Genomic DNA, 13,092 nt, shown 5'->3' with positions numbered 1-13,092 from the left:
TAAGATTCAATGTCCTTTCCAGCTGATTGCTAGGGGTGAACAAGATCATATACAGTAGAGTCTCACTTATCCAACACTCGCTTATCCAACGTTCTGGATTATCCAACGCATTTTTGTAGTCAATGTTTTCAATACATCATGATATTTTGGTGCTAAATTTATAAATACAGTAATTACTACATAGCATTACTGCATATTAAACTACTTTTTCTGTCAAATTTGTTGTATAACATAATGTTTTGGTGCTTAATTTGTAAAATCATAACCTAATTTGATGTTTAATAGGCTTTTCCTTAATGCCTCCTTATTATCCAACATATTTGCTTATCCAACGTTCTGCCGGCCCGTTTAAGTGAGACTCTACTGTAATAGGAGACAATCAAGATACCCTGCTCTAAACCAAGGATGGGATTTACTTTTTCCTATGCTTGCTATATGTGATGGAAGTTGCAATCCAACAACAAACAAAGGCCCATCCTTTCCCTACCCCTGTCTACAGACACCAAAAGTTTTGAAGCACCATAAATTGTACAAGGAACTAAACTGGTAGCTAGTGAGTACTACAAAGTTATATATTTAGAATTTTCTCCAAGGGTGCTGTCATAATTCATGAATATATAGCAATGGAGCTTTCTAGCAGAGAATTCCTAACACATCTCTGACAAACTATAAATCTCAGAATTCCATATGGAAGGAAAGTTATATCAAAGTGCTACAAGTGTTCAGTAGTAGGTTAGTTTATCAGTGCTTGGATCATAAACTAGACAAGTAAAACAGATGAGCATAACTAAAAAGTATAACATGGAATAAATAGCATGCAGATCAAGAATACTTTATAACGTTAAGAAAAAAGGAATACACTTGGATACAGACAAAAATGAAATTACAGTAGAATCTCGTTTATCCAATGTAAACGGGCCGGCAGAACATTGGATAAGCAAATATGTTGGATAATAAGGAGAGATTAAGGAAAAGCCTATTAAACCTCAAATTTTTACAAATTAAGCACCAAAACATCATGTTATACAACAAAATTGACAGAAAAAGTAGTTCAATACACAGTAATGCTATGCAGTAATTACTGTATTTACGAATTTAGCACCAAAATATCACAAAGTATTGAAAACATTGACTGCAAGAATGCGTTGGATAATCCAGAATGTTGGATAAGCGAGTGTTGGATAAGTGAGACTCTACTGTAGATAGAAATATTCCTAGAGCAATTAACTGCAACATTAGTGGTAAATTGTGCCCAGGCTGTGGCGCAGGCTGGAGAGAAAGCCAACTGCAACCAGATGCAATGAATCACTCTGACCAGGAAGTCATGAGCTCGAGGCCCACTCTGAGCCTATGTTTGTCTTGTCTTTGTTCTATGTTAAAAGGCATTGAATGTTGGCCTATATGTGTAATGTGATCCGCCCTGAGTCCCCTTTGGGGTGAGAAGGGCGGAATATAAATGCTGTAAATAAATAAATAAATAAATAATAAACACCACAGGTTTAGTACCAGGTGGAAGATAGAAAATCTTTTCTGAAACATAGAGTGTATGCAAGAAATAATAGACTGAAAAAATTAGTTCTTGGTTCTGCTAGGAGAGACAGATGATGATGGTGGTGGTGGTGGTGGTGATGATGATGATGATGATGATGATGATTCTCTGTATTTTGTATTCTCTGGCATAGGGTTCCTTGCCTTCCCAAACTACATTTCCCAGACTTCTGGTCTTTCTTTCCCATTCAACACTACTCCCTGCTTTCCCTCTCCTAATGGTGAGAGGCCATTAAATTACAGAGGAATGGGAACCGTTTGGCTTTGCTTTACTTGCTTGTGCTGAAAATGAAGCTGGCTTTGGGAGGGAGCCTTCCGAAATTTACAAAATACAAATGAAAAAGGATTGGGTAAGTTTGATTCTTAAGTTTTTTGGTGCAGGCAATGTCCATGTGTTCGGAATCATTTCGGAAGTATAGATTTTACTAATTTTCATCCAACTTCAGAAACTTTAGAAACTTTTTCACCAATCTAATGTTTATCAAGGTTTTCTATGGGTGAGCAGATGAAGAGTGGTAGATGGCATATGTTATATATCTCAACAACTAAAGCTGATAGGGGGAAACAGATGCCATTTTTGGAATCAGCAGGTCAGATGTACCCAGAAATAGGGCTAACATTTGAGGCAGCCAATGTAATATAATATCATAATAACCACAATATACAGGGGGTGGGTGGAACGGCACACTGCAGGAGCTGAAGTACCCCATATCCAACCAAAGTGAAGCCTAAAAGGTAAAGGTAAAGGTTTCCCCTGACGTTAAGTCCAGTCATGTCTGACTCTGGGGGTTGGTGCTCATCTCCATTTCTAAGCCAAAGAGCCAGTGTTGTCCGTAGACACCTCCAAGGTCATGTGGCCGGTATGACTGCATGGAGAGCCGTTACCTTCCTGCCAGAGCGGTACCTATTGATCTACTCACATTGGCATGTTTTCGAACTGCTAGGTTGGCAGGAGCTGGAGCTAACAGCGGCCGCTCACGCCGCTCCCGGGGTTTGAACCTTTCGGTCTGCAAGTTCAGCAGCTCAGCGCTTCGCCACCGGGGCTCCAAAGTGAAGCCTACATAACACCAGTGCAGTCAGCCAATGAGACTAAACCACTCTGGGAAGAAGGGTGGTTCACACATCTTCAAGGAGGGAAAGGGTGACCTACATCATAAAACCCTGCAACTGCCCCTAATGGCAAGTCACATGGTTTGCTTTTCTGTAGCAGTGCTTCATTTCTAGAACTTCCTGACTAAAGGATTTAGGCCAGTTCCATCTCTACTGACCTTCAAACAGGCAGTTAAAAGATTATTGTTCTCCTGGCCTTTGGGCTTTGCAATTATTTTAGCTGTTTTGACGGGTCGGCTATAATTTATTTTTGAAACATTTTAAATTGGATTTTAATCTATATGTAGCATTTTAAATGTTTTTATTCATTGTGCATTGCCTCAGTGGCCATGGCAAACCGAGAAGTAATATACTAATGCCATAAAAATAAATAAATAAATAAATAAATAAATAAATAAATAAATAAATAAATATCCACTCAATACACTGCAAACCAGCATCTTCTTTAGAGGCAATTGCCACAGGCTCTTCAAACGGCTCTTCTTCAGAATATTATTTGTGACAGGATGTTTCTTGTAACTATCATACAGGGTGCGAGTGGTGATGTTTACTAAACCGCATTCATATTTGGATGAATCTATTCTATGTCAAGCATCAATTGAAGGCTCACGTTTTTCGTTCTTACCACAATTGCTGTTGATTTCCTTTACTTCTTGTAACTGCGATTAGTGTAAGCTTTACAAGCATTTGAATCCTAAATCAGATTGGGATGCTTTCAAAAGATCGGAATCAGGGCATTGTTCCTCAAAAGTGCCTCCTTCTGATGCGGAGCTTAATCTTTGTCAGAACTGTAAACTGAGATAAACTTTTACCTGTACTAATAATGTGGGCCCAATATAGCATCCAGGACACCAGATCTGACTCTTCAGAGACAGTAAAAAAAGGTAATGGTTTTCCCCTGACGTTAAGTCCAGTCATGACTGACTCTGGGGGTTGGTGCTCATCTACATTTCTAAGCCAAAGAGCCGCCGTTGTCCATAGACACCTCCAAGGTCATGTGGCCGGTATGACTATATGGAGCGCCATTATCTTCCCGCCGGAGCGGTACCTATTGACCTACTCACATTTGCATGTTTTCGAACTGCTAGGTTGGCAGGAGCTGGGGCTAACAGCGGGCGCTTATTCCGCTCCTGGGATTTGAACCTAGGACCTTTTGGTCCACAAGTTCAGCAGCTCAGCGCTTTAACACACTGTGCCACCAGGGTCCCAACTGTCCTTCTTTGTCACATAAGTCCCTATTCATAACACACCACTCTCCTTAGTCTAAGGTGCTCTGCCTGATATCAACCACAGTACCTAGATGCTAAGGGAAGGTCCCGCTCTCTCCTTCTCCCTCAGTTGCCTGCAAAATTCAACAGTTTTCCCCATAACAAAATGTTTCAACTCATTTTATAAGTTTTTGCTTTCTGCAGAAGGAATGTAAGTTCTGTGGTTGGGAATTAGAATTCTCCAAGGTGTTAGCACCTTTTTTAGGAGGGGGAGTAAGTTAAAACATCCTTCTTTTTAGCAAAGTAGGAAGGATGCATTCCTCAATTTTTTATTGCTTTCCTTTTTTTTATATAATCTTTATTGAAAATTTTTATACAGTATGATAAAATCGATAAGTGAAGGGTATAGGAGAAAAGAGAGAAAAATGAAAAAGAGTTTAAAAAAAAAAAGGAAAAAAAGGGAAAAACATCCAAGATGGATTAAAAAAGAGCAGGATAGGGGGAGAGAGAAAAGGAGAGAAAATAAAAAAAAAATTAAAAAAAAATAAAAAAAATAAATGAATAAAAATCTGGGGCTTCCCAGCTTTCCCGGGGAGGTGCTTTTCCTTTGCTGCCTTCTTCTTTTCTTCATTCGTTTCCTTTCATTTTCTCCTACTTCTTCGTGTAAAGTTGTGTTCTTATCTAGCTATCTGTTTCTGTCTTTCGCCTTATCTGTATGTTTCATATTACTATGTTTGCCTGATGTTCTATTATCGTTTACCTTGAAATGATATCTTATTTTCTAGTTTACTTATTCCTTATTTTTATTTTTCTCCTTTCTATTTATGTACAATTTTTTATTGCTTTCCTTAACTGAAATGACTAAAAACAATGCAGGAGGTTTCCTTTTGTAAATTTAGGCAAAGTTTACTGATGGCATTTACATTTAAATATGCATAGAAAATTTACATCTTAATTATCTAATGAAATGATTAGGTAAGACATTATAGCTTAGTCTTAGCTAACCATCTAGTTAAATCCTATATTTAGAAGATCCCAAGCTTCATGCCTTGAAGGCCCATAATGTCAAATAAACAAATGAGGCTGATTCCTGACTCTTCATCCAGCACCTGAATGGAGAAGGTGCAGATACATTATATGTCCAACACCATCAGATGTTTTCTCCTTACATGGCTTCTTTGGAAATCTCTGAGATTACAGTGACATCACAGAGTCCACTGAACAAAAGAGGACAAAGATGTGTATATTGATGCTGCACCAGGGATGCTTAATACTAGGGATGTGCACGATAACAGATCGTTGTTCCAGATTCAGAGAATTCGGCTGATTTGGCAGTTGAATCTCCAGAAATGGGATGGACAGATTGGGGCAAGTGGAGGCCAGCAATAACGGGATGGGCAGAGGCCAGTCTTCGGCTGTATCGGCTGCATTCAGCTGCTTGGAGAGAACAGCAACTGCATGCGGGTTTTCCTTCCCCCTTTAGCCTTGCCAGAGCCAATCAAAAAAAGGAAGCAGATCACGTATCTCTTTGCAAATCTAGCACTTGAGTGGGACAGATATGCTAGCTCCATGTGTCTCAGTGCCATTTAGTGCTAAGGGAATGGATTGCTTGCAAAAGTACTACAGTGTGCACAGTCTTACACATAAAAAATATAGGAATAAATATAAATATATAATAATTATAATTATAATAACAATTATGAGATGGTTTTTAAAAAGAAATTAGAAACTAAAAAATCAGTGGAAATCTGAAACCCAAAAGTGTGGCCATTTTTGTCCATAAATTATGGAAAGAGGTGCCTCGCCATTTCCCCCATTGACATCAATCAGCTAGATCTTCCCAAAGTGAAAATGGAGGTTCTGAATGCCAGCTCAGAAAACTAGCATTTTCCCTTTCCCGATTTCAGGAACTTTTTGAAAACCAGAACAGGAGCCCAGCCAACAACAGGACTGAAAATGGAATGGGTTTTTCCCAAATTGCACACCCCTACTTAATACTCTCTATGCCATATAGGCTTTATAGATCTTCAGTGTTATAGGTATTTAATTTCTCAGTGTACTCTATTTTCCATCAACTATACTCTAACCATCCATCCAAACACATTACATTCCTGCTTCACTATTTAAACTGTATGCATGATAGAGATCTAATTTTCCTTTCTTTTCTTTCTTTTTTTTATATCTTGATGACACAACCCACTGGTTTTGGAAAAATGATATATGGCAATATGGAGAAAGTAGAGAACAAATGTAGTCGAAACAGACTGGATAGCAGAACACAGAGATCATGAGAAACTTTGGGAAATTATTGCTTTGGGCTACAATTCCAAAAACTTCCACCCAACATGACCACAATTAACTGGGATAGCAACATCAACTACAGTAGAATCTCACTTATCCAAGCCTCGCTTATCCAAGCCTCTGGATTATCCAAGCCATTTTTGTAGTCAAAGTTTTCAATATATTGTGATATTTTGGTGCTAAATTCATAAATACAGTAATTACAACATAACTTTACTGCGTATTGAACTACTTTTTCTATCAAATTTGTTGTATAACATGATGTTTTGGTGCTTAATTTGTAAAATCATAACCTAATTTGATGTTTAATAGGATTTTCCTTAATCTCTCCTTATTATCCAAGATATTCGCTTATCCAAGCTTCTGCTGGCCCATTTAGCTTGCATAAGTGAGACTCTACTGTTGTCCGTTCCTGGAAGGTGTAGGACCCAAGAAATAGGCTCACACCGCTGGTCGCAATGGAAAACTTTATTGAATCCGCCTTGCCAAGATGACTGCAAAAGCTTTTACTGACCCTCTTCCGCTTTTCCCCTCAGTATATGGGGTTGTTGCCTCCCCCCTCCTCCTTCTCCATCCACACCTCCCTTTCCTTTTGTCCTTTCCCACGTTTGAAGACCAGACCCTGTCATAAATCAGCCTATCCCGCCAAATGGTCTCCTTCCTCTGTCCTCTTGTAGTCAGGTTGCGAAAAGACCAGCTTTGATGATGCTGTTCTTTATTGCACCCTGACATGACTCCCCCCTTCGGACGACGACCCTGCGGGGAGAGACAAAGTTCCGACAATCTAAGAACAACAGCAGCAGAATAAGCCAGGAGAAGGAAAGAAGAAGGAGAGAGAGAGTCCAACCCCCCCCCCCCCCTTTTCGGGATCATGGTCCAGGTTTATGGGGAAACTTTGTGTGAAACTGTTTTCTCAACTTTGGGGCTTTAACATGCTCTGCTGCTACCCATTCCGGGTGTAAGGTCTGTGAAGACCATTGGACCAAGTAGTACAGTTTCCCCCGAGACTTCTTGGAGTCTAGGATATCCTTGATTTCAAAATGGGTGTGTGCCCCCACCATAATGGGGACCGGATCTGCCCCCGGTTTACTCCATCTGTGAGTGTTTGGCGCTGGTTTCAGCAGGCTAACGTGAAACACTGGGTGCACCTTGCGCCATCTATGAGGCAATTGCAACCGTACTGTCACTGGGTTCACAACGGCCGAAATGGGAAAGGGACCAACATATCGTGGGCTCAGCTTCCGGGATGGTTGTGTGGATTTCAGGTGCTTTGTCGACAAGTACACTAACTCCCCCACTTTGTAGTCCGGTGGTGCTGTTCTCTTTCTATCTGCATATTTCTTGTAATCCACTTTGGCGGTGCGCAAGGCCTCCTGAACCGAAGGCCAAGCGGCAGCGATCTTCTCGCCCCAATTCCCTGGCTTCTCGTCAGAAGGCAACTCCTTTTGCAGTGCGGGGAATGGCGGAAAATCTCTGCTGTTCACAACTTTAAACGGAGAGACCCCAGTGGACGCGTGATCCGAATTGTTAATGCAATATTCGGCAAGTGGTAGCATCGAGGACCATTGATCTTGCTGGTATGTGCTGTAGCAACGGAGGAACTGCTGAAGGGTCTTCTGAACCCATTCGGTGGCTCCGTCTGTTTCTGGATGGAAGGCTGTGCTCAGGGCCCTTTCAGTTCCTAAAATCCCCAGGAAAGACTTCCAAAACCTCGATGTGAACTGAGAGCCCCTGTCACTTATGATCCGCTTGGGACACCCGTGCAGGCGGAACACGTGTTGCAGAAACAATTTGGCCAACTCGGGTGCCGTTAGAAGTCTCTTAAGGGCCACGAAGTGAGCTTGTTTGGAGAACAGGTCAATTATAGTCCAGATTGTGTTGAAACCGTTGCTGTTGGGCAGGTCCACCACAAAGTCCATAGCTATATCTGTCCACGGTCTCGAGGGGTCTGCTACTGATTGCAACAATCCTTCTGGTCTGCCCACCTTTTGTTTTGCCATAGCGCACACTGGGCATTCCTGCAAATAACCCTTTACATCCTTGCATATGGTCGGCCACCAGAATTGTCTATTCAACAGTTTCAGAGTTTTTGTAAACCCAAAATGACCAGCGAGCTTGGAGTCGTGTGCTTGGGCCAGCACCCTCCCCCGAAGTTCCTCCGGTACATAGTATTTGGAACCGTGAGTCCACAATCCCCCTGTTTGAGACAGTTCATCCCTATGAGACTGGAGCCAGGGGTCTGCATCTGCAGCTAGCCTCAAATCCTGGGACAGTTCGTGTGGTTGACCACTAGGTGGGGGCTTTTCCTTTGCTGTGGCCCTTGTCTGCACCATCAAACCCAGTTGTTCTTTCGTGAACACAGTTCCGACTTCCCCCAGGGCCGAATAGTTTGCATCGGGCATTCGAGATAGGGCATCTGCCATCCTGTTCTGGGTCCCCGGAAAGAACTTCAGCTTAAAATTGAAACGGTTAAAGGACTGTGCCCATCGCAGTTGTTTTGCATTCAGCCTTTGAGGGGTACGTAAAGCTTGCAGATTCTTGTGATCAGTCCATACCTCAAATTGGGCCTCGGTTCCCTCCAAGAAATGCCTCCAATGGGATAGGGCAGCCTTCACTGCGAAGGCCTCCTTCTCCCACACCCGCCAATTCCGTTCCGTTTCCGTGAACTTTCTTGATAAATAAGCACACGGTCTTAGAGCACCCTCATCATCGGCCTGCAACAGTATTGCTCCATAGGCCGCCTCTGATGCATCACAATGAACCACGAAAGGTTTGTCCCGTTGGGCATGAACTAATATGGGTTGACTTGTGAACCTCCTTTTTAATTCCTCAAACGCCTCTTGGCACTCAGGCGTCCAGTTCAGTTTCGCACCCGGCGTCTTAGTCTTACGAGTCTCCCCCACTCCCTTAGTCTTTAGTAATTCTGTCAAAGGCAGAGACAGCTTGGCAAAGTCTTTGATGAACTGTCTATAGAAATTTGCAAAGCCTAGAAATCCCTGCAGCTGTCTTCGAGTCCTTGGAGGCTCCCACGCCAATACATCCTGCACCTTGGCGGGGTCCATAGCTATGCCTTTTGTGGAAATGCAGAACCCCAAGTAGTCTAACTCCGTTTTGTGGAATTCACACTTGGAGAGTTTAGCATAAAGCTGATTCTCCTTTAATCTCCGCAAGACTTCTCGAGTCAGCCTAATGTGTTCAGACAGTGATTTACTGTACAAAAGAATGTCATCGAGATATATAATAACCCCCTTAAATAGCATGTCACGAAAGGTCTCATTTATGAACTGCATGAACACCTTTGGACCTCCGCACAAGCCAAAAGGTAAAACTTTAAAATGGTACTGCCCAAGGTGACAATTAAAAGCCGTTTTCCAACAGTCTTCATCTTTGATTCGAATCCTATAAAAAGCCTCCCGCAAGTCCAGTTTGGTAAAGATGCGTGCCTCGCCCAATTGCGCCAACATCTCTGACATTAGGGGAAGCGGGTATTGGTTTGTGGTGGATATTGCGTTAAGACCTCTATAATCCACGACCAATCTTAGGCCGTCTGCTTTTGGCCTGAAAAATACTGGCGCTGCCATGGGGGACTGAGATGGCTCGATGAAGCCTCTCTCTATATTTTTGTCAATAAATTCTCTGAGTGCCCTTTTCTCTGGTTCCGACATTGCATAGAGTTTTGGCTTAGGTAGTTTGGCATTGGGGTCTATTTCAATTGCACAGTCCGTCTTCCTATGAGGGGGCAACTGGTCACACTCCTTCTCACTGAACACCTCTGCGAATTCATGGTAGACTCTGGGAACGCTTTCCAATGGTACCCCCTGTGACGTGGCTGCTATCGCCCCCTCTGGCTCCAGTACCTCTATGTCTTTCGGGGTACTCTCAAAATTGCAATTTCCATCCCAGAAAGTAAATGTCTCCCTTTTCCAGTCAATCTGAGGGTTTTGCCATCTCAGCCAAGGAACGCCCAAAATGACTGGCTGATGTGCCATTGTTGAAATCACAAATTGCAATGTCTCAGCATGAGAACCCATAGTCATTCTTAAAAACCCTGTTTTTTCTGTTACTGGGACTCCGTATGCTGGGGTTCCATCCAATTGTGCGAAGACTACTGGTGTCTTTAGTGGGTTTGGCTCCACCCCCAACCTGTTTGCTAGTTCGGGAGTAATTAGGCATCTCGTGCACCCACAGTCCAACATAGCATCTGCTTCTACCTGGATCCCTGTCTCTGGGTTCAACAGCCTCACTCTGACTCTCACAATGTCACAATTTACGCTTCTCAACTCACCCCCGTCGCCCTCTGGTGGTTCGATCTGTTTCTGGGTGTTCAAAACAGATCCCGGTCGTTTCCCGGTAACTCCAGGTCCTCCGCTTCCTCCATCTCTTCTGCCTGAAGCTGCCCTGGGGCTAAAGCCGTTTCCGTTGCCATGGCAGCTTTCCCTTTTGCTAGTTTGGAGTTTTGGTGGGGCGGCTTCTGGCTGTGAAGCCTCTCTCCTTTTGTCTCCACGCCTGTCCCTTTCGGACACTCTGCCGCTCGATGTCCCTCGCGGCCGCAAGCGAAGCAGGCCCCCCTCCCTGCTCTCCTCTCCCTGCTGGTCGACCTTCCGCGACGAGGGGAGAAGCGCCGTGTTGCTGCTGTCGGGGGTTTGATTCTGTTGCTCTCCCTTGGACGACGAGAGATTTGCTGTTGGTCCACCTCCACGCGCCCCGCCAGCAAAATCCAGTCCTCCAAGTCTCTTGGATTTCCTCTGTGTAAAGCCCACTCGAGCACCTCAGAGCGTAAAACAGCCCTGAAATATTCCAGTTTGGTGGTGTCGGACCAGTCCCTAATCTTCCCCGCTGTGGCTTTAAATTCCAGGGCGTATTCTGACACTGTCCTTCCTCCCTGGTATATCCTTTTGAGTTGGGCCTTCGCCCTCTCCTCTGCCAAAGGGTCTTCGAATCTCTCACGGAGGGCTCTTAGGAAATCCTCCAGGCAGGCTAGCTCCCGGGCACCAGTATCATACATCTGCATTAGCCAGTCTGCAGCTGCTTCTTTCAAGTTTGCCCCCACCGTGTGGATTTTTGCGCTTTCTGAAGGGAATTGGTCCCCAAAATCCTCCATGAAGTGTCTTACGTTTGTAATGAAATAAGACAGCTGTTTGGGGTCCCCGTTGAACTTCACCCGAAATTCTCCCTTCTCAGGCATTTGGCTCCTTCCCGACAGGCCTGTGGGGAAAACTGATGTCCCCTGCCGAGGCATCTCGTCCTCATAGTCCTGTGGACCCTCCCCGGCAAAGGGACGGGGTTCAGTGCCTCTCCCGGGCAGCCCTCTCCTCTGCTCCCGTTGCTCGACTGTCGCCCTCCAGGACTCGTTTACCTGCCGCTGCATCAGATCCATCTGTCGAGAGAAAGTTTCAAACATTTTCTCCATCGCATCTAATCTCCTCTCCATCCTTCTCATCTCCGGGGCTCCCTCTCCGTCTCGCTGCCAATCGCCTCCCATCTGGATCTTCCGTCTCACCGTCACTCCCCTGCCTGCGGGTAACTGGGTGGAGGTCAGCGGCTTCCACGACGGGTCCGAGGGGTCTGTCCCCCCTTCGCTCAACGCGGGCGATGGGTTCCTTTCCTCTCTCAACTCCTCTGCACCTCGAGGGTTCGCCTGTTCTTCTTCCAGGAAGAGGAATTCCTTCATGGTTTCTCCTCCATCAGGGTTCATGCTCTCACCGGAGAGACCTTTCCTCACGGGATGAGCCGGAAAAAAAAGGGAGTAAAAGCTTAATGTCCGTTCCTGGAAGGTGTAGGACCCAAGAAATAGGCTCACACCGCTGGTCGCAATGGAAAACTTTATTGAATCCGCCTTGCCAAGATGACTGCAAAAGCTTTTACTGACCCTCTTCCGCTTTTCCCCTCAGTATATGGGGTTGTTGCCTCCCCCCTCCTCCTTCTCCATCCACACCTCCCTTTCCTTTTGTCCTTTCCCACGTTTGAAGACCAGACCCTGTCATAAATCAGCCTATCCCGCCAAATGGTCTCCTTCCTCTGTCCTCTTGTAGTCAGGTTGCGAAAAGACCAGCTTTGATGATGCTGTTCTTTATTGCACCCTGACAACTGTATGTGCCTATTCTACCCCCCATCCCAAAGTCCTTTCTAGTATTGCAGAGTGAGACATTGAAATGTTCTCAGCTACATCTCTTTCTTTTCGCTGCATTTGAGTTCTTGTGGTAAAACTATCACTTTTCTTTGGATGTCAAGACTATTCAACTGTAAATGCTCAACTGATTTTTAAAGTTACTCTGATGTGAGAAATTTGTGTGCAGAAGGAAAAAAATCATTGGGAGTGATCATTATTATTTGGAAAGCAGACCCCTTTATTTTCCTCCCCTATCCCAGTAGCTACACCCTAGATGTAAAATACACTGACAGGTTGGGTTCTAATCAGACAATCTTAACCATAAATTACTCAGGCCTCTGGTGAAGACACTTTTCTTCCAATATTTTAGCTCTTTTTAATAAATCTTCGACTGCTGGACTGGAAAATCAAAATGAAAATGGCATACCACAGATAGTTGTTTCACAAATATGGTAATTTTTTTATCAATCCGGTCATTAATTTTTATTAAGTGTGGATGCTGCTGTTCCAGTGCAATTTCTTTTAGTGTTTTTGAATGATTTTTGTGTTTCATATCAGCGAAATAAAATATTTTGAAAATCTATTGAAAGACTTAAACTCTTTCTTACTGTTTTCTGTCTACTCTCCAAAGAAATCTTATTCAGTCATCTATAACAAAATAAAAACATTAAATCATGTTGGTGATGGAGCAAATCTGAGGTCATTTTTTATTCAGTATGTCAAATTCTTATAAAACCGGCATACCTTTAAAAAAAAAGTTTCATGACCCTCCATTTTGCAATCCTGTGTTATTTGTAATGGCAATGGCAGTGGGAA

General features: G+C 43.6%; 1 protein-coding gene across 1 annotated transcript; it reads right to left on the bottom strand.

Moving 5' to 3' along the window:
- Positions 1-10,491: 10,491 nt before the first annotated feature.
- Positions 10,492-12,790, bottom strand: LOC134294091 (uncharacterized). Its single transcript, XM_062963995.1, has 2 exons — positions 11,668-12,790; positions 10,492-11,544 (listed from the first exon to the last, which is right to left on the bottom strand). The coding sequence occupies exons 1-2, from the start codon at positions 11,860-11,862 to the stop codon at positions 10,492-10,494; spliced, it is 1,248 nt and encodes a 415-aa protein (XP_062820065.1). The 5' UTR covers positions 11,863-12,790.
- Positions 12,791-13,092: the final 302 nt, after the last annotated feature.

This window comes from Anolis carolinensis, chromosome 1 (genome assembly GCF_035594765.1).
Source record: "Anolis carolinensis isolate JA03-04 chromosome 1, rAnoCar3.1.pri, whole genome shotgun sequence".
NCBI classification, from domain to species: domain Eukaryota; kingdom Metazoa; phylum Chordata; class Lepidosauria; order Squamata; family Dactyloidae; genus Anolis; species Anolis carolinensis.
The sequence above is the reverse complement of the archived record's forward strand: the minus strand, read 5'-3'. Positions and strand labels throughout refer to the sequence as shown.

Coding starts and splice junctions, on each gene's coding strand:
- LOC134294091 (XM_062963995.1), bottom strand. CDS start 11,862: ATGAACCCTGATGGAGGAGAAACCATGAAGGAATTCCTCTTCCTGGAA. Junction 11,545..11,667: donor CCGCAGGCAGGGGAGTGACG/GTGAGACGGAAG, acceptor TTCTCTCGACAG/ATGGATCTGATGCAGCGGCA.